We start from the raw sequence: 23197 nt of genomic DNA on the forward strand, positions 1-23197 counted from the left end.
TTACTTAAATAGAGGGGGGTCAACAGAATCAAAACTGTATCAAGACAGAAAGTAATACTGTATCCCGATGCAGAGTTGGAGGGGAATCCATGGAGTTCAAATTCAATGAATATATGACATCAATTTATGGTTAAATAGCAATTTTGATGTAAATTTGTAAATCTACAAGAGTCTATACTGAAGATAGACACAAAGTGCTGGAGTAACTCAGCAGGTCGGGCAGCATCTCTGGAGAAAAAGGATAGGCGACATTTCGTGTCAGGACCCTTCTTCAGACAGAAAGCAGAGGGTTGTGGGTGGGGCGGGGGGGGGGGGGGGGGGGAGGCGAGAGCTGGAGACGAGAAAAGACCTGGACCACTCAGGGCTGGCCACAAATGACCTGAAGCAGGGCTGTGCCCTGGTAAGCCCACTGTTGGCTAGGGAAGATGTGATCTCAAGGGGGATACCAAGTGGTGAACTATGCAACTGGTTAAATAACTACAGTGGAGAAAGACAGCAAGGATGGAGGGGGGAGAGGAGTGTACGTAGAAGTTACTTAGAATTGAAGAATTCAACATTCTTACCACTGGGTTGTAAAGTACCCAAGTGAAATACAAGGTGCTGTTCCTCCCATGGATGAAGGAGGAGGTTTAAGGACAGGTATTGAATCTCCTGCAGTTGCAGAGAATGCACCTGGGGAGGCTGTGGTTTGGGTGGGAAGGGACGAGTGAACCAAGGGGTGGTGGAGGGAGTGGTCCCTCGGGAAGGTGGAAAGGGTTGGTGATGGGAATCAGTAGAAGGTGGAAAGGGGTGGAGATGGAAATCTGCGGAAGGTGGAATCTATACTGATTTTATTTCTACACAATCTATAGAAACAAAATCAGACACAATTTGGGCGAGACAGTGGTGCACCAGTAGCGTTGCTGCCTTACAGCTGCCAGAGACCTGGGTTCAACCCTGACTATGGGTGCATCTGTATGGAATTTGTACATACTCCCCATGACCTGTGTGGGTTTTCTCCGACATCTTCGGTTTCCTCCCAAACTGCAAAAACGTACAGGTTGGTCGGTCTGACCCGCTGAATTACTCCAGCTTTTTGTGTCTGTGCTTTTAGGTTAATTGGCTTGGTAAAATGTTTTTAAAAATTGTCCTTAGTGTTTGTAGGATAATGTTAATGTGTAGGGATTGCTATGCGGTACAGACTCGGTGGGCCAAAGGGTCTGCTTTTGCACTCGGTCTCTAAACTAAACTTAGCTAAGCTAAACTAAACTGAAGGTACACAACAATGCTGGAGAAACTCAGCGGGTGCTGCAGCATCTATGGAGCGAAGGAAATAGGTGACGTTTCGGGCCGAAACCCTTCTTCAGACTGGTGAACGAGTGAACCCTTCCCAGTCTGAAGAAGGGTTTCGTCCCGAAACGTCACCTATTTCCTTCGAGTTTCTCCAGCATTTTTGTGTACCTTCGATTTTCCAGCATCTGCAGTTTCTTCTTGAACACTAAACTAAACTGACTTTGCTTTCATGTTTCTGATGATCTTTTTGTTTACCCGGCCATGAATTGGACAAGCTCATCATTCTGTTTCACTGATAATAAATTTTGCCGAATTTTGAAAAAATAGGAATACAAACATCTCTTTGTCGGCAATTTCTGAAAAATTTGTCCAGGGACAGAGCTGTGTTTGTGAATAACTCCCTCTAGTGTTCATACTTTGTTCTATCAAAATTCAAGCTGCTTTGTTTATATTTCATATCAATTGAATATAATTCTATACATTTACCTTTGCTGTAGATTCTGGATTGCAGAAAAAAAATACTTTCACAATATTTCCTAGCACAGCAAAACAAAAGCACCGGTAACATTCCCAGATAACAATGCTTCACACTGCTAAAACGAGAAATTAAATATACAAAGGCAGAAAAAAGTAGGTAAAAATTCAGATTACATCAGCCTTATATTTTCTCACCACATCCATAGTATTTCTTATTTTTCCAGGCTATACACAGCAAACACAGATATTGATTACAGAAAATATGATTAATCTCAAGGAAATTACAAATCAAAATTTAACCAATACGGAAAATATAAAAATATTGAGATTTAAAGCAGTGGCCAAAGACAAAAACAGAAAAAATATTTTAAAGTGTTTGAGAGGAATGTGGCAAACAACAGGCCAGAGGAATCTATGGAAAGGACACTAGGTTAATTGCAGAATATGCAGTCAACAGTTGTGAACAAGGAACTGAGGAATGACAAGGCTCAATATGTTTCCTTAGATAAAAGCAATGCAAAAAAAAAAAAACAGAAGCCATGATCAAGGATGAAGTTGATCACAAAAGTCACATGGAATTAAGGGATATTCAAACCATTGGTTAGATGGGAAATTTTGCTATAAGGAGAATTGGATAGGAAGTTGAGAATACAGGGTGAGATTGGGCAGGGTTGGACTTCATACCTCGGAGTGCAGGAGTCTGAGGGGTGATTTTATCAAAGTGTATAAAGCAACTAGACCAGGTGCGGACCCATTTGGCCCATCCCACAAGGCAATATTTCACCACTGACAGACAAATAAAGGGTCTAAGTCTAAGTCTAACAATGAATGAAAGATATGCAAAAAAGTAACAATGATTAAGGAACCAGGCCATAGTTAGCTGTTTGTTGGCTGAGAAAAAGAAGCTGGTGCAACTTGGGTGGGGGGTAGTTAGTGTAAGTGTTGTGGTAGACTTCAATGTTAGTCAGTCATTGGAGCAAACAAAAATCCAGATGTTGCAGAGCCGAAAAAACCCCAGAACTTTTCAACTGGTCAGACTGCATCTGAGAGAGAAACAGTTGTTTTTGGGAAACAGCATGTTTCCTTCAGAAATGAAGCATTAGTTCCATTGTTCTCTCCATAGTCATTGCGTGAATATTTCCATGTTTTGTTTTTGTTTCAGTGACTGTGGCTGGTTTTCTTCGTCCCTGTTCCTAGTTTCTCACACAGAATGAATGTTGTCTAAATGCCACTTCATTTTACCCTTGAAGTCAACTCAACCCCTGTGCCTTTTTACTTGTACATGTGAACTTATTCCATTAACTCAAGATAGATACAAAATACTGGAGTAACTCAGCGGGACAGGCAGCATCTCTGGATAGAAGGAATTAACTTTATCTTTTCATGTTTCTAAATCAGTACATAAACATTATTTAAGCAATTTTTCCAGTAACTTCAGAGAATAATTTCTGCTGATGGACAGTTCAATATTTAAATATTTTATCACAATGTACTCCAATATCCGCTGAGGTCAAATCCAAACATTGCAGCTGGGAAATGCGGAATGAGATGTTATCCAATAATATTAGGCATGAAAAACCTGGTTCACTGCAGTCCATCGTGGGAAGAAATCTACCATGTTACTCCCAAAGATAATGCTCTACCTGCCCTGTGAAGGGGGTGAACAAAGCAATTAATTGGGGCTGAGCAACTTTAATAAGGACGTGTTTATCCTCAAAATTGAATGCGTTTATTTAAATGCCATGCCTTGCTTTAGGGTCCAGTAGCCGTTTAAAATGCTCCGCTTTCAGGCAAGACAGGTGAAATGACATTGCCAGAACTCATCAACAAGCACCAAGACCTGGTTTGGCTGGTGGTGAGGGGAGCCCTCCCAGTCAGATCCTTCCTGCACCGTCGGAACCTCACTACCAGCGCAAGCTGCCCTCGGGACGGCTGCTATGGAGAGGAGACGGTTGCGCACCTCTTTGCAGAGTGTGGATTTGCAAAGAAAGTCTGGAGAGGTTTGCAAGGGTCCCTGTCACAATTTATTCCGAACAGCTCCGTCAGAGGGGACTCTGATTTACGGACTGTTCCCGGGGACGCATTCAGAGACCGACATCGAGTGCTGCTGGAAAGTCATCAACTCGGTGAAAGACGCTCTTTGGTCTGCCCGAGCGATGTTGACCTCCCAGCAGAGCGGGATGTCCGTCGGGGAATGTTGCCGACTGGCCCGCTGCAGACTGCAGGAGTTTGTGCTGAGGGACGCACTGAAGCTCGGTGTAGCCAACGCCAAGGCTGAGGGGGGGGGGACCACAGTTTAGGGTCTGTGGACATGGGGGCTGGGTGTGGCGGAGACGCCCCTCAAAATAAGGGAAGGGATTCTACTCAGTGGTCCACATGAGTGGCAAGGGTGGGGGAGAAATTTGAGCAATGTCTGTACAGCCTCTAAAAATGTCGGATGTTTTTTTTCTTTTTTGCACAGTTCATGTATTGTATATATTTGTTACATGAATAAAGTCTATTTTGAAATGAAAAAAAAAGCAGAGCGGCTACTGTGGTACAATGGAACCTGGCCCGGGAGCTTCCATGCGCGGAAGTCTCATTAGACCGGAGGCTTCCGGCTGCCGCCCCAAGCTCTGACCAAAGATCTTATAGCAGAGATCTTTGGCTCTGACTGCAGCTGGCCGTGGCCGTGGCCGTCTGCAAACAATGCAAAACGAGAGCACGTTTCAATATCAACCGACGGAGAGTTGTAGGAGGAGCATATTGTCTTTGTGCAAAATCTGGCCGTTCGACAAAGAGAAGGTGCCATTTAAACTTTGCTGTGTTTGAACAGATGAGTTTAAATTCCCAGCGGCACTGGCGTAACCTTGCCGGGTCCGGGTGCCTGAGGAAAGCTGGTGTCCTGGTGTGATCCTTGAATGTGCTTGTGCTGTATCTGCTGTGACTAAGGGTGAAAAAAACGACACGGTAAGAGTTTGCACCGCCCTTTATAGACAGCTGTTATTACATCTATATAGATCTTTGGTGTTTACTACGTGATTCAAGGCCTAGCAGCATTTGAAACTACATCCCGTCCGAACAGTCTCTGGATTACAATGCCAAGAATATATGCAATAGCGTAATAATATGCAAGAGTTCTGCAATAGTGCAGAACTCTTGTGTCACTTGTTTAGTGTCACTCCCAGCAATTACATTTTGGATATTCGCGCAATACAAATGTTAAAGAAAACTCTCCTTTCAGCATTGATATTCCATTATAAAATAAATACCCACGGGAACATTTAATACACGTGCCACGTGTTCTAAAGCTATCTCTGAATAATAATTATTGTGCCAAAGTTGTGGTATAAGCGCAACCTTAAAAATAACTTTATTGAATAAAAGTTTTTTCTTAAAGTCACTATTTTCATTTCCTACATTTAAAGAAAATGTTTTATATTGGTTTGAGGACATTGTAATCAAGTCAAACAATGCCCATCCACATCAGGATGGTATGAATGGTCTTCCCTAAGCAGATGCAGTCAGTTTTCCCCTCCAACTTGACGTGTTCTGATATTGACCAGCTTATACTTTCAAACCACTCACCTTTCTCTAAGTTGAAGATCTAGTGAAAGCCATAGTTATAGAAACCCTGGTAGGTTAAAGCAACCCTGTCTTTTTTGATGGGATATAGGGAACTTATTTTATTAGTATGTATTTGTTCAATTCAACTTGGGCCCATTTGTTATTGGGTACACGATGACTGTTGGTACTACTTCCTGTCCTTGTCCAAAACTCGTTTCATCAAAAAAAGACAAAGTAATGGAGTAACTCAATGGGTCAGTGACATCTCTGGAGTTTGTCCAGAGATTCTCATAGCTTTGTGAAGATTTCGGTTGGGACCCTGATTTAGACGGAATTTGGGTGGGGGGGGGGGGGGGGGTCTGGAAGAGTGGAGAGGCAGGGCAAGGCCTGATTAGTGATGGATAGATACAAGGTTTTTTTTTATAAATAGACTGAGGTTCGACAAGGCTTTTGATAAGTTGCTGCACTTGAGGCTGCTAAACAAGATGAGAGCCCATGGTATTAGAGGGAAATTACTAGCATGGATAGAAGATTGGCTGAATGGCAATCTTCATTTTTCATCTGTGTGGTCATGGTCAAGGTGTAGGCATGAGGAGGTGTCTGAGAGCTGGTGCCTGGCCTCAACACGGTAGATAGAGGTCAGCTTGCCAGACTACAACGGCATCTCCCTTATCGGCGGGTTTAATAACAATGTTGGGATTGTTGCTAAGTGAGCGGAGGGCTGTCCATTCAGAGAGGGTGAGATTGGAATGGGTAAGGTGAGTGGAGAGGTCAAGACTCATCATTGGGAGATAACAACTTTTTTTTGTAGATGAGCATCTGCAGTTCCTTGTTTCTACTTCTCAAGTTTCATCAAGTTGGCTGCTAGTTTCCAACTTAGAGCCGACTTGAAATATTATTTCCCACTCCTCAGATGGTACTGAACTGAGTATACCCAGCATCTCCAATTTTTCATATTTTTTAACAGATCCAATAATTTTGCTTAGGAAGGAACTGCAGATTTAAACCAAAGATATACACAAAAAGCTGGAGTAACTCAGCGGGACAGGCCGCATCTCTGGAGAGAAGGAATCGGTGATGTTTTGGGTCGAGACCCTTCTTCAGATTGTAGAAACTAGAAACGTCACACATTCCTTCTCTCCAGAGATGCTGCCTGTCCTGCTGAGTTACTCCAGCTTTTTGTGTCTATCTTCAAAATTTTGTTTTTCAAATAATGAGTTTGTCTGATGTGAAATGTTTTGCTGGGGTTCTTAATGGAAACCAATAATCAGAATTCTCCCGTGGGGAATTCCAGACAAACTCCAGTGATTTGTATAACTTATTACACTGTAGATCATTCAGAGTAAGCACGGAGTGGGTGAAAATATTACCTTTCATGCCAAAGCTCATTGACTGCATTGTCACTTAACAAGGTTTCCCAAAGTTTTTCTGTGATGTTGTTCAGCAAAATACAGTAAAAATGAACCATAGTTGATGAAAAGTTACTGCGCAGTTTCAACTAGCAGCATTCTTGTTCAAATTAGAGGTTAAGCTTGTTTATTTAGCATTTATGTATGGGATACTGGTTTGTATCTCTTGTGCTGTGCAGCTTGTTGGACAATTAATTTCTAATATTACGTGATAGTCTAAGTGGCAAACATGGAAAACAATTTTATATGCTTGGCTTGAAAATCATTTTAAGAGGTCAGTTGCTCCTGAGAAATTGTAGATGCCAAATATTCTTGAATTTTGGTGTAAGTAGGATAATTGCAAAAATGCACGACCCGTCCACTCTAAGCAGAACTAAATTTGAACAAAATGTGTAGGAAGGAACTGCAGATGCTTGTTTAAACTGAAGATAAACACAAAAAACTAGAATAACTCAGCGGGACAGGCAGCATCTCTGGGGAGAAAGAATGGGTGACGTTTCGGATCGAGACCCTTCTTCAGACTCAGTCACCCATTCCTTCCCTCCAGAGATGCTGCCTGTCCCGCTGAGTTACTACATCTTTTTGTGTCTATCTAAAGTTGAACAAAATCTATTCAAGACCATAGGAAGAGGCAGTGAATTGTGGATGTAGCCCAGACCAACACAAATCAACCTTCCTTCCATCGACCCCATCTACATTTCATACTGCCTCACAAGGCTGCCAGCACAATTGTCTGAAGAATGGTCCTGACATAAAATGTCACTCATCCCTTTTCTCCAGAGATGCTGCCTGATCCGCTGACTTACTCCAGCACTTTGTGTCTATCTTTGGTATAAACCAGCAGTGTTCTTTGTAGTTCCATGTAGTTCTTTGTTTCTACAATTGTCTCACCCCTTTCACCATCTCTTCTTCCATTTCTCATCAAACAGGAGATACAGATGTTTGAAAACACATACTTTCAGTTTCAGGAATAGTGTCTTCCCAACTGTTATCAGGCAACTGAATGGTTCTTTAATCAGCAAGAGTCTTGACATCCTATCTACCTTATTGGAAACCTTTGAATATTCGTCAGACTCGTCAATATTAATACTTTGCACTAAATGTTGTACCCTTTATCCATTATCTGCGCACATCTTGATTGTATTCATGTATAATCTTTTCTTTAACTGGATAGTAAAGGGCCTGTCCCATTTGGCTCTTTCGCACGCCATTTAAGCGACCTGCTAGCATGTGGGTAGCACATGGCTAGCGTGTGGGAAGCGCGGGGACGGGCGTATGGAGTGGTGTGGCGTGGCGTGGAGGAGCGTGGACTTCGTCCTGCACTAAATCTTCGCGCGCCACGGCCTGTTGCGAAACTGACGGCTAAAGTGGGACAGGCCCAAGACCCCGGCACGACGCAACGTCTCATCTCCAACAGCAGCAGAAGCAGGCAAACGATCGCTGAGCTCGGCCTGGGATTCACGGCCGTTGCGGATCCGGATCCGCTCCCACCCCTACTCCCAGAGCCGGGACCAAGACGATTGGAGATAGACACAAAATGCTGGAGTAACTCAGCGGGACCGGCAGCATCTCTGGAGAGAAGGAATGGGTGATGTTTCTGGTCAAGACCCTTCTTTCAGACTGAAGAAGAGTCTCGACCCAGAACATCACCCATTGCTTCTCTCCAGAGATGCTGCTGGTCTCGCTGAGTTACTCCAGCATTTTGTGTCCATCTTCAAATGACATCACACGCTCCAGACGGCTGTGCGGACGCATGATGACGCGCGCGACTGTTGCGGACCGTCACACGACCGTCACTATCGGCCTGTCACGTAAGTGACGGCCCAAGTGGGACAGGCCCTTAAGCAAACAAATGCTTTTTCAATGTATTTTGGTACAATAAACTAAACTGGGTGATTTGTAAAATGGGTGGGTTTTTTTTAGACTGCAATTTGTTGAATAGAGAACAGAAAAAGGAGGGGGGAATAGGGGTGATTTTATGGCAAAAAAAACTGCCATTATTATTTACTTATTTTCAGTGTTGAGTGGAAATAGCTATGCTCCGCGTCTACAAGTGTGTGCTTCGCAGCCTGAGAAACCGAATACTACCACAGAGAAGTTTGTCTACATATACATCTGTGTACAGAGTGAATGAAGATGACATCAAGGGAAAACTCGAGCTGCTCCATGGTGGGAGTATCGATTTGCAGAAAGACCAAAACGGGATTGCCACCATGATCATAAACAACCCCGAGCGAATGAATGCATTTTCAGGTATGATGCTGTTATTTTCTGAAATAGAGGACAGGCTCCTCATCTCTTTCTTAGAAAATTGTTCTTGGTTCCTATTATCTGGGGTGAGGTCTCCTTACAGGTTGTATCGAAATGCAAAGAGAAATGTTCAAAGAGTGATCCACTGCATATAATTCAATAGAATGTGAAATCCCCAATCCTGTAGCTTAATGAGGTGGATGTTAATGGGCCAAAACATACTATCTGCTGGCTAACAGTTGTGGAGAGAATCCTTCGGAAGAAGGGTCTCAACCTGGAATTGTCACCCATTCCTTCTCTCCAGTGATGCTGCTTGTTCCGCCAAGTTACTCCAGTTTTTTGTGTCTATCTTCGGTTTAAATCCGCATCTGCAGATCCTTCCTACATGTAACTGATGTGGCGGCTTGTACATTGTTGAGTCTAAGAGTAGTCTCGGCGACTCGTTTCGTCAAACATTTGTGCTCGGTCCAACAAGACCTCCTGGATCTACTGGTTGCTAACCATTTCAATGCCTCCATTGCCAGAGTGAGGCTGAGTCTACACGCAAACCGGAGGAACAGAACCTCATATTCTGCTTGGGTAGCTTACAACCCAATGATATAAACTTTGAATTCTTCAATTTCAGGTCACCAAAGACTGTATTGGATCTCCTTTTCTGCCGCAAAGGAGTAATAAACCTTTTGTGAAGAGGGCTTTGTGGAAGTGTGTCCATAAAATGGCAGAAGTTTACACTGAGAGTGAAAGTGTAGTTCAAAGCATCGTTTCAGTCATATATCTAAATAAAGAAAACTTTGAGAGTGAGTCAGCAATAGTTGATCAGGACAGTACATTGAAAGGTATAATGGTGGATGGGCATTGATTGGCACTTAAAGAAATAATCCATGTGTTGCAAAAATAAGATTTATCGACGGCACTAAGGCTCAAAAGGTAAAATAATTCATCTATGGTTGTCAATAGAAAGTACAAATAGTTTTTTTTAAAAAGAGGCTGATACAGTTGCCAGAAATGGCCATAGGGCTGAAGTTTTGGAACATTTTACATCGGCAAGGGAGGGCCAAGAAATTAGTAAAGAAAATAAAATAAAGGCACAATAAACTGTAAGAACGTCTGTAGGTTTGGAAAAAGGAAAAATGTCATTAGGGCAAGTGGTGACTGAGATGGGAGACTTTGTAAAGGAGAATAAAAGCAGAGTAGTTTGTGTTTGTCTTCAGTGAAGAAGATACACAAAAACCTACCAGATAGATTAAGAGAATCAAGGGACTGGTGAGAATGAGTAACTGGAAAGCTAAGTATCAGTCCAAACAAATACTAGAAAACTTGGTGAGGTTGAAACCTGATAAATCCTAAGGATCCAATGATCTACATCCAAGAATTCTAAGGAGATTGGTTCATAGATCCTGAATACTCTGGTTATCATCTTCCAAAGTTCTACACATGCTGGAATTATTCCTGGATTACAGTGCAGCAAATTCAACCTCGTATTTAACCATGGGGGGAGGAGGGGGAGGGAGAAGGTGCAATGAAAGCAGGGAAGAAAGAAAGAGAACTACTGACATATGCCCCGTAGGTCAGTAGTGGGGAAAATGCTGAAATCTGAAGGGAAGTATGTAAGTGTCTATCTGTAACAACAGAACACCTTGAAAAGAATAACAACATTCAACAGAGGCAGTGTTTGAGTTTTGAGTTGCCTTGTGGAATTGTGAATGTGGAGGAGGGTGTAAAGAAGCTTCAAGAAGTATGAACAAACTGAGTGCACGGCAGTTGATATATAATGCGGGATCTTCCAATTTATGCGCACAGAAAAGCAGTGCATTTATCAAACTATGAAAGACTGTTGAAATTCATACAAATCAGAATTTGCTTGTACACAAGCAACTGAAGGGCAACTTACAGGTGGTCACATGTGCAAATTTACGTTGGGCCATATTTGTGAGGGTTTTAATGTAGTTAAAGGAGAGTCTTATTGTAGTCGTAAAGACCCTTGATGACATTGCACACAGTTTTATGTATGGTTTTGCTTCCCTTAAGAAAAGATGTAGTCACCAAGAGGGAATAGTGGTAGAGATTCACTTGGTACATGACAGAGAAGGCAGGTTTACTGTATGATGAAAGATTGTGAAGACTGGGACTGTGCTTTCGAATTTAGAATGAGAGGATATCTCATTTAGCCTTACAAAGTTCTTAAAGTGTTTAATAGGCTGGACAGGGAAGCTTATTTCCTCTAGCTGACGAGTTTAAAGACCTGAGGCACAATTTCAGAATAAATAATAAACATTAGATCTGTGATGTTGACTGATCCATCCAATTATATGTATATGTACACTGTCTTCTGATAGTCTGGGTCATCTTATTGTCAAGGCAGTTTCAAGATGGTAGAAGTAATGTTGACTGGAGATTTTGAATGCATTAATCGAGCTCTATAGAGTAAAAACCAGGGTAGGACTTCAAACCAGTGTACAACTCAAACTATCACAGAGTTGTAGGACTCTGGAGAGTGTTATATAAAAGGAACCTAGCAGTACAAGAACATAATTATCTGAAAGTGGTGTCCCAGGTAAAGAGGCTGGTAAAGAAGACCTGACTTACTGGACTTCATCAGTCAGGGCACTGAGTATGGAAGGTGGGACATTATGTTACAGTTCAAGTCATTGGTGAAGCCCGACTTGAAGTATTGTGTTCAATTTTCAGTCAACCTGGCATAGAAAAAAATGCATTTAATGGGGAATGCGTGTAGAAAAGATTCATGATTAGGTCACGAGGACTTGAGGGACTGGGTTAGAGTGAGTGATTGAGCAGGCTAGGACTTTTTCTTAGAACATTGGAGACTGATTGGTGATCTTACAGAGGTGTATAAAATCATGTGGGGTCAGATGGGGCGAATGTATAGTCTTTTTTTCCCTGGGGTTTGAGAATCGGGAACGAAAGGGCATAGGTTTAAGGTGAGAGTGGAAAGATCTAATAGGAAACTGAGTGGCAACTTTTCACGCAGGTTGGTACATACGTGGAACAAACAGTCAGAGGAACTGGTAGAGGCACGTACGATAACATTGAAAAGGTACATTGATATGTATGAACAGTTTGGTGGGATATGGGTCAAATATGGGTCAAATATGGGTAAATGGGACTAACTTCTTGGGCATCTTGGTCAGCAAGCACCGAAGGGCCTGTTTCTATGCTCTATGCATCTGATTCTAATGCTCAATAGATATGTTTTTGGCACAATTTTAATTTGTTTTTAAAAGGCTCTGTTTTCTTTTACAAGGGACAATGATGTTGGATTTCCGGGATAAGGTAGAAGAGCTGGAGCATTGGACTGATGGGAAAGGTCTCATCTTACGAGGTGCAAATAATACGTTTTGTTCTGGCTCTGATCTAAGAGCAGTAAAAGCAATATCAAATCCGGAGGTAAGTGAATGGCACTTCAGACTCATTATTAGTTCACTCCCAATTACTTACATGGGAGTGGTTGAAAGTAAAGGCAATGAGTGTGCTGCCTGTCCATACTTATAGGTCTCTCTTTCTTGACTCAGGGGAATGTAATGTTTCAAGATATTTTTCAAATGTTTTGTAGAGAAATGTCATGCATAAAATCATGTTATATCATACAATTTCTATGATAAATATGCTCTCCCCCCTCATTATATTTAGCAATGACTGAATAACATCTCTGCACTCTGGTAATCTTTCATCACATTGTGCAAATGCAGGGAATCGGAAAGGATATGGACAAAAATTTACATTTCATTTAATTTTATTTTAATGTTATACATTTCTGACCTGCACATTTCATAATCTGTAGTTGTATTAATTTGATGACATTTTAGTGAAATTATAAAAAAGACACAAGCAAAGAAATTAAACATCAATAAGGCCTAACAAAACTCTCATTGCAGTATCAATTAGAAATTATAGCTTTTGTATTTTCCTTCCAGGATGGATTGAAGATGTGCATGTTTATGCAGAACACCTTGACAAGGCTACTGAGGTACAACTATATAATTACAAAATAACACAATTGATGGAGTCTGGTTGATGTTTAAATTCTGTTTTATATTCCATCATTGTAGCTATTTTGTTTTAAATATATACTGTAGGATGAATTTGAATTCTGCAAGCTTTTTAATCAAACAAGCCAGTTTTTGTTGCCTACTTTGGTTTAAGTAGTGTAGATAAAGTTGGTATTAATGAGGTGGGCATGGTGTAGATACTGTAATGCCTATATCCCCATATGGTTCCGTGCAATACAGTATCTATTCGGTTTACCTACCTGATTTTTATTTATTTCCAGATGAGAGCAGGGCTCTCGGATGTAATTGTGAATTAACTTGAAATTGATTTTTCAAGGCCATGGTTATATTTCTGTAGTCATTTATCCTGTTACCTTAAGCAGAAGTTAAATTATTGCACGATGGAAAGTGTATTTGTATGTGTTTAGTTAATTTTGGACTGGTTCAGAAGTCTATTAACTTTTCTAACATTCCCAGTGCAGACTACCTCTGATCAGTGTTGCTTTAGTCCAAGGGAAGGCATTGGGAGGAGGAGCAGAAGTTACTACAGCATGTGATTTCAGGTAATTAGCAAAAAATGTTTTTAAATATTGCCACCATGAAAAGAACATAAAAAGCAACCTAATTGTATTTCAAACTTGGTGGCATACCACATTAATAACTTTGGATAACAGAATGTTACTCAAATATGTTTAGCATTAACTAGAGTTAATTTATAATGTTTATTCTACTCAGTAAATCCAGATTTCAATGAAGATTTCCTTTAATCATTGTCAAAAGTCTTGTTCATTGTCAGAAATGTGAAAAATATTTGTGTTGACTTCTAGTTTTGATCACATGGAAAGCAGCAGATAACATTTGCTGGAAACTAGACCATTCTTGGTGACTGTTTTTATACTTGGATCTGGTAAAGGTTGCAAATTCGAAAGAATGTTTTGAATTTAAATATTTCAGACATTTTCTATAAAAAGTGCTGCCGCCTTGCTTGCCAATTGTAGATCTTTATGGTAAACATTTTGGATTAAAGAATTATAGGGAGAAAAGAAGAGTTGCAAAAAAGAGGATATTTAGGGGATCGAAAGGAAAATATGCTTTGGTATAGCAAACCATTTTTAGGCAAAAAAAAATAAATCAGTGATTTTGTTTTTGTTTGTTCTAAACTGCATCAAATGCATCCATGTTTAATTGCAAGCACTGACTGCACAACAGGTTTTTTTTAATTAAGTGTGCCAGTTTGTGGATTAGTTCTTTTGCCTGTGTCATATGGATGCAATTTGTATCCCTGAAATTTGAGAAGACGTAAAACTTGACTGAGGCTCCAATGCAGTCTGCCAGAACTTTTGCATGAAATTTTAAACCAAGTCTCTGACTGTTCTCTAAAGTGGTCATCAAAAATCCCATTGACAAAAAAAGTACTAATTGATTATAAAGCGTTTTGTGGCATTTTGAGATATAAATAAAAATGTCACAAATATCGAGTCATATAGCATGGCTGGTCCTTTGCCCCGAATCATCCATGTCAACCAAGATGCCGATCTTTATTAATCGCTATTCCAACCTGTGTTCCTGTGCAAATGCTTTTTAAACTTTGTGATTGTCCCCACCTCTACTACCTCCTCTGGCAATTTGCTCTGCATACCCACCACCATCTGTGTGGAAAAACATGCCTCTCAGATCTCCTTTAAATATTTCCCCTTTCACAACCTCTAGTTTTGCCCCTGTTCCACTTAGGAAACCTGAACGGAAACTTCTGGAGACTTTGTGCCCCACCCAAGGTTTCCGTGCGGTTCCCGGAGGTTTTTGTCAGTCTCGCTACCTGCTTCCACTACCTGCAACCTCCGGGAACCGCATGGAAACATTGGGTGGGGTGCAAAGTCTCCGGTGGGACAGGGGTGACTCTGTAATCTTTTGATTTCCTTCACTGACTAATTATTACTTTCAGAGGATTTTTTATGGTTTTAGAAAAAAAGAAAACTTGGGCAGAATTAGATAGACAATCCATCTTACATTGCTCAATAAAAGTATTTGTAGAATTATTTATTTTAAACACTTTCTTTTTCTAGTTTGTTTAGGTTATCCAGATAGTTTGTGTTTTTTGGTGGCAATGAGATGCAGAGAATGGTACAGACTTGACCAAGTGAAAGATTTCACTAGTTTGTAAATTTTTCATGGTTTATCACCTCAGTGGAAAGGCTCGCCAGTAAAATGAACAGTTGTACATGCAAAACAGTGAGTAGTTTACTGCACAGAAATCTAATTGATTTATAGCAAATTAAATCTAGCAGTGAATATGTTTATGCTTGTACCATAGTTAAGTAAATATAGTTACTGAAAAGCAAAATTGATCTTTCATTAAAATCACAGCAGCTGGGCATGGTGTTGCTTCAAGTATTGAATCATGAGAATTTGCAATAGAATTATGTAACACATGGGATCCAATTGCTGTATATATTTTTGTGATATCTTAATAGCATAGTACAGACATAGCAGCTACCCTTCCAAATTTAGGACAGAGTTGAAAATGTAGTTCCTTGTTCACCTAAAGTAAGTGCAGTTTAGAAAATGGTACATTACTGTTATTTCTTTCCAATTGTATGTTTATAAGTTTTGTTTAGAACAAGCTTATTAAATTGTGAATATGCATACAGTATTTATCTGATTAGATAAGAACAGTGAGGTATTTGGCTTCAAGAGCACTATTTATTGTTAGTTGTAGATCACTAATGTATGTCATCTGCTGATTACTTGAAATGAAAATAAATATACCTGTAACTTATTTGCTGGTAACTTCAAGGAAGTGGCCAAATGTATTTTATAATATGCATAAAAGTTGCAGTTCAACTTGGTGACCATTTTTAATTTGAGGAACATTCAGAAAGTTGGAATTATGAAGACACATGCTGACTGTGGCTTTTTAACCAAATTAGGATTTTTACACAATTTGCATTAAAACAACACTTACAATTGGATAGTTGTAGACTTTTTATTTTATTTTTTATTTTTTGAATTAGAAGCAGTGTACAAAAGTATAAACCACGGCATATGACATAATACATTTATCGTACAGCTTCAATTTTAATTTTAGCAGAGATGAAATAGAAAAAGGGAGAAAGAGCAAGAAAGAAAGAAAATGAAAGAAAAAGTGAATGTGTAAGAATAGAACCCCTAAACTACCAAATAAGTGTAGGCGAAGAGTGGGTAAGTAAAAGAAATAGGAAAAACGTAAAGAAATAAAAAGACAAAAACAGCAAAAAAACACAAAAAGTGATGATAGACCTGCTTCATTTCTCTCCCCACCCATCACCCAGTCCGTAAATCAGTTTAATTCCGAAGTTGTGTTGCACCATACTATCCTTGTAATGAATCAATGAATGGAATCCATGTCTTCGAGAATTGCTCTGGTTTTCCCGTCTAAGAATTTTGGAAACGTCATCCCGTCACTCATTCCTTCTCTCCAGAGATACTGCCTGTCCCGCTGAGTTAAAGAGTGCCCACGGTAGACTCACGAGTCACTACGGTAAACTCACGGGCTACTACGTTCTTACAACAAGTTTAAAAGTTTAAAATTTTTACTTCAAGAGTAAATTTGACTCGTGGAAATCTTTCATCATGTTGAAAGATTTTCACGAGTTAACAAGTTTCCCAAGTACCTGCCGTTAGCGTTAAGAGTTCGACGTTCCCGCTAAGTTAATTCTACGTGATTACCATGAGTTTGATTTGTTTTAAACTCGGGATCACTCGTGGGTGGACCCGCACCGTGAGACAGGGATTTTACCCTTCCACCACGCTTGAAATAGCTTCATAGTACTTTCTTGATTCCCACACGATTCTTTTTCATTGTGTCCTGCTCTTTTCCAGTCACACATCTTTTTCCTTAACAATTCTTTGTAAAACCATAATTATTTGCAGCCCAGAGAAAGATTATTTGACTATTCAAGTCCACAACAGCTAGGAAAAGTGCTAAACTGATCTCCCCAGCTCTTGGTCCATAACCTTATTGTTACTTCACAGACAATGGGCATCTGCTGCTCTCTTGATGGGGGAAAAAAAATCTTCTGGCTATTCCAACTTGAATTTGTACCTTCTGGTTATTGACTGCAATGTTAATGGAAATAGGTCATCAAGGGGATGGATGAGGGCAGGGCAGTGGACATTGACTATAAAGGTTTTAGCAAGTCCTTTGACAAGGTGGGCTGTCTGGAACGTTTTGATTGCAGGAATCCAAGGTGAGCTAGCTGATTAAATTCAAACATGGCTTGGAAGAAGGTGTCAAAGGGTAGTCATGGAAGATTTTTTTCTGATTTGAGGCCTGTGACGAGTGGTGTGTTACAGTCGCTTTTTTCCTGGGTCTACTGTTTGTCACAAGATCATGAGGGACATGTATAAAGTGAAAATGTTCCATCTTTTCCCTAGAATAGAGAATTATTACATTAGAGGGCATAAGCTTAAAGTGAGAGGGGAGAGAATTGACAGGATCGTCAAGGGCAATTTTTCACAAAGTGGTTGGTCTGTATTTAGAACAAGCTGCTAGATAATGCTAAGGAAATGGATATTATGACTTTTACAAGATTTCTGAACATTTATATGGGTATGAAGCTTTAGAAAGCTATGGGCCAAATGGAGGCAAATGATCACAGCCCAGAATGGCAAGCTGGATTGCACGGACAAGATGGGCTGAAGGGCTTGTTTAGGCTGTGTAGCTCTAACTCTGGGTCTGACTGCTATCTAACTTAGAGATAGTGCAGAAACAGGCCCTTCGGCCCACCGAGCACTGACCAGCGATCCCCACACACCAACATGATCGTACACACACCAAGGACAATTTACAATTTATACCAAGTCAATTAACCTGCAAACCTGTACGTATTTGGAGTGGAGTATTGGGAGGAAACCGGAGATCACGGAGGAAACCCACGTAGGTTACGGGGAGAACGTACAAACTCAATTTGGACAAACACCCATGGTCAGGATCGAACCCGGGTCTCTGGCGCTGCAAGGCAGCAACTCTACTGCAGCGCCACTGAATCTCGTCATCTGATGCACCTTAAGCAAATCTACTCTCAACGTTCCCCATTCTAAAGTAAGTAACTACTGTCCAGCCTCTCCCCTCAATACCAGTGATTCTATCCAGACAATATATTCATTAATCTCTATTCCCTCACTATTGCTTTCTGTAAAGGGGTGACTCCAGAACAAGATGTAATTGTAACATTGCCTGCTTGTTCATAACATAATATGGCTTGTGTTTATCACAATATATCTCCGATATAATAAAATATCTCGTGTTTCCGATATTCCTGGATTAAATAAAGGGAGAAGTCTTAACCTCTGAAATGAATCTAAAGGATTGGATACTTTCTCATGCACATGTTATATTTTATTACCCACACTACTTATCTGTCCTCTTCCGATTCTATGGTTTACTAAATAAAGAATGTTTATTGACAACACTGTTACCCAATGAGTTGAAGTTGGAGAGGCTGCAAACACCACCCCCCCACAAACATGTGCAAACGTGAACAGCTCTCTGGGGTGAGGGAGGGATGTAGCACCCTATCTATCTCCAAACGCAGGTCACTAGGTCCAAAGTCAACGAGGCAAAGCGGGGAAACCTGTGACTTGGGTAAAACAGCAGCCATGCAGGACATTTTGATACGTCCACTGAGGTGGGTTCCCCACAACGCAAATCTTGCCTGTGCCAACATGCCGATGCTGAAATATACTCTTTATGTCGGGATTACTATTGTGCTTAGTCTAAGCGGCTCCTATGAGGGTGGAAATGTGGAAGAAAATAGTAAGTTTATGTAACAGTTAAGTCTCTGTGAGCTGAGCTCATTCTCCACCTCTGAGAGCCCCTACTGATTGCTTGCCTTCATGGTTAAATATGTATTCTGCTGCAGCAGCCACCAGCCAGTAGGTATTAATCAGAAGGCCCTTGTGATTGGCCCAACTAATCTTCTTCCACGACTTGACTAGCCCTAAGCTAATTGTAGCAAATCAACTGATTAGTCAGGAGACTCGTGACCAAGTTTTGTACTACACGACTTTACTTCAGAAGTCAACAAACATGCTTACAGGCCGTGGACTAGTATAGTAAGAGGTGAAAACCCCACAAATACTTTTCATATTATCTATTGATAGTTATAGAAATCACAGATCTTATAGCAAAGCAAGATAGGCTACTCCTGCTAAATGCAATGGACTGACGTGTAGTACGCTATGGAGGGGATCATGGGCATTTTTCCACGCCCATTTTAGCAACCTGAGCCTACCTGACCCGACCCGACTCGCACTGTAATCAATGTTGCGGGGCAACAGTTTGTGTGGGTCAGATTCATAAATCTGTCAGTTCAAACTTCTTGTCAAGAATAAAATTTGATTCTGGTAATTGTCTTTTTTAATGTTTTTTAAATCATTTCTTTTTAAATGGCTCACAAGCAGTGTTTGAGTTGATTTTGTAGTAACCGGAACCGACCCGACTCGCAGGGTGATTGACAGGGGGGGACTTTTTGTGCGTGATATAGGGTTAGATTCATAATTCTGTTAGTTCATAATTCTGTTGATTCTTGTTAAAGAATAAAATGTTTATAAACACACATACATGAAAATTATATAAATGTATAGAATCATATAACACACACAATTATATTTCTTCTAATCCAATAATGAACTTTATTTCAGACTAGACAAGGGACATTAAATAAGGAAACATTGTAAATAAGAAACATTGTCTTGGGGCACTCTCTCTCCCCGCTGCCCCGGGCCCCGCACTCCCTCTCTCCCCGCTGCCCCGGGCCCCGCACTCCCTCTCCCCGCTACCCCGGACCCCGCACTCCTTCTCCCCGCTGCCCCGCACTCTCTCTCCCCGCTGCCCCCGACCCCACACTCCTTCTCCCCGCTGCCCGCACTCTCTCTCCTCGCTGCCCCGGACCCGGCACTCTCTCTCCCCGCTCTCCCTCTCCCCACTGCCCCGCACTCTCTCTCCCCACTGCCCCGCACTCTCTCCCCGCTGCCCCGCACTCCTTCTCCCCGCTGCCCCAGGCCCCACACTCCTTCTCCCCGCTGCTCCGGGCCCCGCACTCCTTCTCCGCGCTGCCCCGGGCCTCGCACTCTCTCTCCCCGCTGCTCCGGGCCCCGCACTCTCTCTCCCCGCTGCCCCGGGCCGCGCACTCTCTCTCCCCGCTGCCCCGGGCCGCGCACTCTCTCTCTCCCCGATGCCCCGGACACCGCACTCTCTCTCCCCGCTGCAGATCCAATCTTTGGCCGGAAGCAAGAAGGCGGGAGCAAGAAAGCGGAACAAGATGGCGGAACAAGATGGCGGAGTCAGGTTGCTAAAATGTGTCCTATAATCACCCATGAATCCGCCCATGAGCGTACCTCACGTTTGCGTGAGAGTAATCCATCTTGCTTTGCTATAAGATCTTTGATAGAAATCATACATTTCATGCCATTCTCTCCTCCCCCCTCCAAACAAAACAATAAAAAATGGTTGTTATTCATCACGATCTCGCTCACTCACCGAAGCAGGCCAGCAAGCGACCAAGGAAAAGCCAATAAAACCACCAAAATTATCGTAGTTTTGTACAAATGAACCATGTGCACCTAGTTAATAGTTTTGAAAGCAGTATTTTCTTACCTCGAAGAAGCAAAACTGGAAAAAACGTATGAAACGCAGGGCAAAACAATTATTGATCGCAAAATATACACACAGTAGCTCAGTTGGCGAGAATGTTTACCCCGAATGACCCATAACCTGGGCAAACTCACGCGTTGCAATACCAAACTCGCTGATACTGCATACTCTTTCACATGCATCTTGAAACTCATGGGCTTGCCTCTAGATTTTCAACAATGTAAAAAGTCCAATGGTATTTTAAAGATATGAGAGCTAATCCTGGTGCTCTGACAAACATCTAACCTTCAACTAACATCACATAAAGTTGCTTGTCTTTATTACATTACTGTTTTATCAGCACTGATGGGTTGATTAGCTGTATTAAACGTAATAATACTTCCATCAAATGAATAGCTTCATTACAAAGTTTGCTTTTGTATCATGGTGCAGGCTGCTGATATGTATGGGTTACAGCTATGTTTTTAATGTAGAAAAGCATCTTATCGTCTCATCAGCAGGAAAATAGTTCAGAAATGTCTCGGTAGCATTAAATATTCTTTTTCTGCTTTAATTCTCTTGGTACCAAACAGTTATTTGTTAACTCATGTTTCACGTGTGCTTTTGTTTTAACAGACTCATGACTTCAGGAAGTGATATCTGCTTTATTCACAAGCTTATGGGATTGGTACCAGGATGGGGTGGAGCAACCAGGCTGATTAAACTGATTGGATATCGGAATGCTCTTAAACTGTTGAGCTGTGCCCAACATGTGGAACCTGCAACGGCGTTGAATATTGGGCTGGTTGATGAAATTTTAGTATCCTCGGATGAGGAAAGTTCCCTTAAAGAAGCTCAGAATTGGCTGAATCAATACATTAAGGGATCTTCACAAGTTATCAGAGCCATTAAGAATGTGGTGGTTTCAGGGAGAGAACTGTCACAAGAAGAGTCACTGAAAAATGAAAAGATCATATTTGGTACTTTGTGGGGCTCACCCGCTAATCTGAAAGCTTTGGCTCAAAGAACCAAGCATAAGTAGGCAAATCAAACTTTCTAACATACCAATCAGCCTGTTGACTAAAAAAGATAGATTGCAGTGTATTGCTATTTTACATTCAACTGTGACATGACATTTACCATATTTCTCATCAATGTAGTGCCTAACATTGTAAAACATTCCAGGATGCTGCAGAGGACTATTAACATTTAAGTAACATTTAACTTTGAGACACAAACAGATATAAGACATATGGCCATCCAGGAGGGGTATTTAGAATCTCTGGTGCACATTAAATAATCTGCTGGAGCGGCAATATGTGGTGGGTCGTGTTTTTTAAAGTGGGAGCGAGATTAGGTAATGAGTGAACCAAACTTAATACAAGTTAGGACAGTAAGTGACATTTTAATTTTTAACTACACTTTATTTACCCTCTGGTTTAAAAAAAAAACAGCAATCCAAATTTGCAGTAAACCATCACTCCAATTTAAAATAATCAATGGTTATAAAATTATCTTGGATGTCCTGAGGATGTGCAAGGCACTGTATGGATGTAGGTTATTTATTTAATCCTTGAATATAAAATGTACAGTAGTCATAGAACATTTATACTATGGTACATTTCTTCTGAGTGAGTTATTGTGCCATTGTGTGAACTTGGTCTCTTTATATCCGTTTTAACAATTTAAAAAACTAGTGCTGGTATCATTTGCGATATGTTATTTACTGGAACTGGCTCTTGGATTTGGCACACAGCTCCATTAAAATTAAAATTAAAATATATCGACATTATAGCTACATAACTAAATTGCATTCAATTACACACATCCCAGGAAAACACTTTATTTCCAGAAGAGCAGGGAATGTTTTACTACTGGCTTTGAGATTGGCAGGATGCAATTAAGGTTGTAGCAGATTTAGGGAATGCCTACACTGTTGAAAGATCATCTATCTAAACCTGGCTGTATATGTTAAGCATTTTATGATTTTAATTAAAGTTTATAGAATCCGTTTTTTTTTGTGTTTACTTATAAGGGCTTGGTTTATTGGATGCTGCTAGCCTTTTCCCTACTTAGAAAATCTAGATATTTAAGTCATAGGATAAAATATATTCACTGAATATTGCAAACCTTTTTAATTCGCTCCTTGAGATGCAGCATGTGCGGAAACACTGAATATATCCACTCATGAGATAGATAGAAATTTGGGGTGGGGTGGAGCGGTGAGCACAAAGGGAAAAGATGGAAAGTGAGGGTAGAAGTGGGTAGAGGTGCTGCTCAGATAAGCCACTGGAAAGTGCTGCAACAGAATATAATAGAGATTCTGATGACTCCTAACCCGACATCATAATGGTAAAAGATTATTGTATGCAAATAACAAATAAAGTGTATGTATCGGGATGTATGTATGTTATCAATCTCCAGACATTGTTTCAAGTTACGTAGCTGATATGGATATTGTGCTGCCTTCATGTGCTCCATTCTACTAAGCACTTGAACACCCAAAAAGTGATTTGCACGAGCTACAAGATTAACTTGATTATCCTTGTGGATGCTAACTTGTTACATGCCTGTTCCAAGGACACCAAGTTCTTTGTCTGTTTTATTATATCAGAAGCTGATAA

The 23197-nt window shown here is 40.9% G+C and overlaps 1 protein-coding gene across 1 annotated transcript; it reads left to right on the forward strand.

Moving 5' to 3' along the window:
* The first annotated feature begins 4359 nt into the window (after positions 1-4359).
* echdc1 (enoyl CoA hydratase domain containing 1) lies at positions 4360-22583 on the forward strand. Its single transcript, XM_055635649.1, has 6 exons — positions 4360-4698; positions 8723-8957; positions 12217-12359; positions 12887-12939; positions 13444-13524; positions 21210-22583. Exons 2-6 carry the CDS (start codon positions 8741-8743, stop codon positions 21613-21615), a joined length of 900 nt encoding a protein of 299 aa, XP_055491624.1. The 5' UTR covers positions 4360-4698; positions 8723-8740; the 3' UTR covers positions 21616-22583.
* Positions 22584-23197: the final 614 nt, after the last annotated feature.

Source organism: Leucoraja erinacea, chromosome 5, assembly GCF_028641065.1.
Source record: "Leucoraja erinacea ecotype New England chromosome 5, Leri_hhj_1, whole genome shotgun sequence".
Lineage (NCBI taxonomy): Eukaryota > Metazoa > Chordata > Chondrichthyes > Rajiformes > Rajidae > Leucoraja > Leucoraja erinaceus.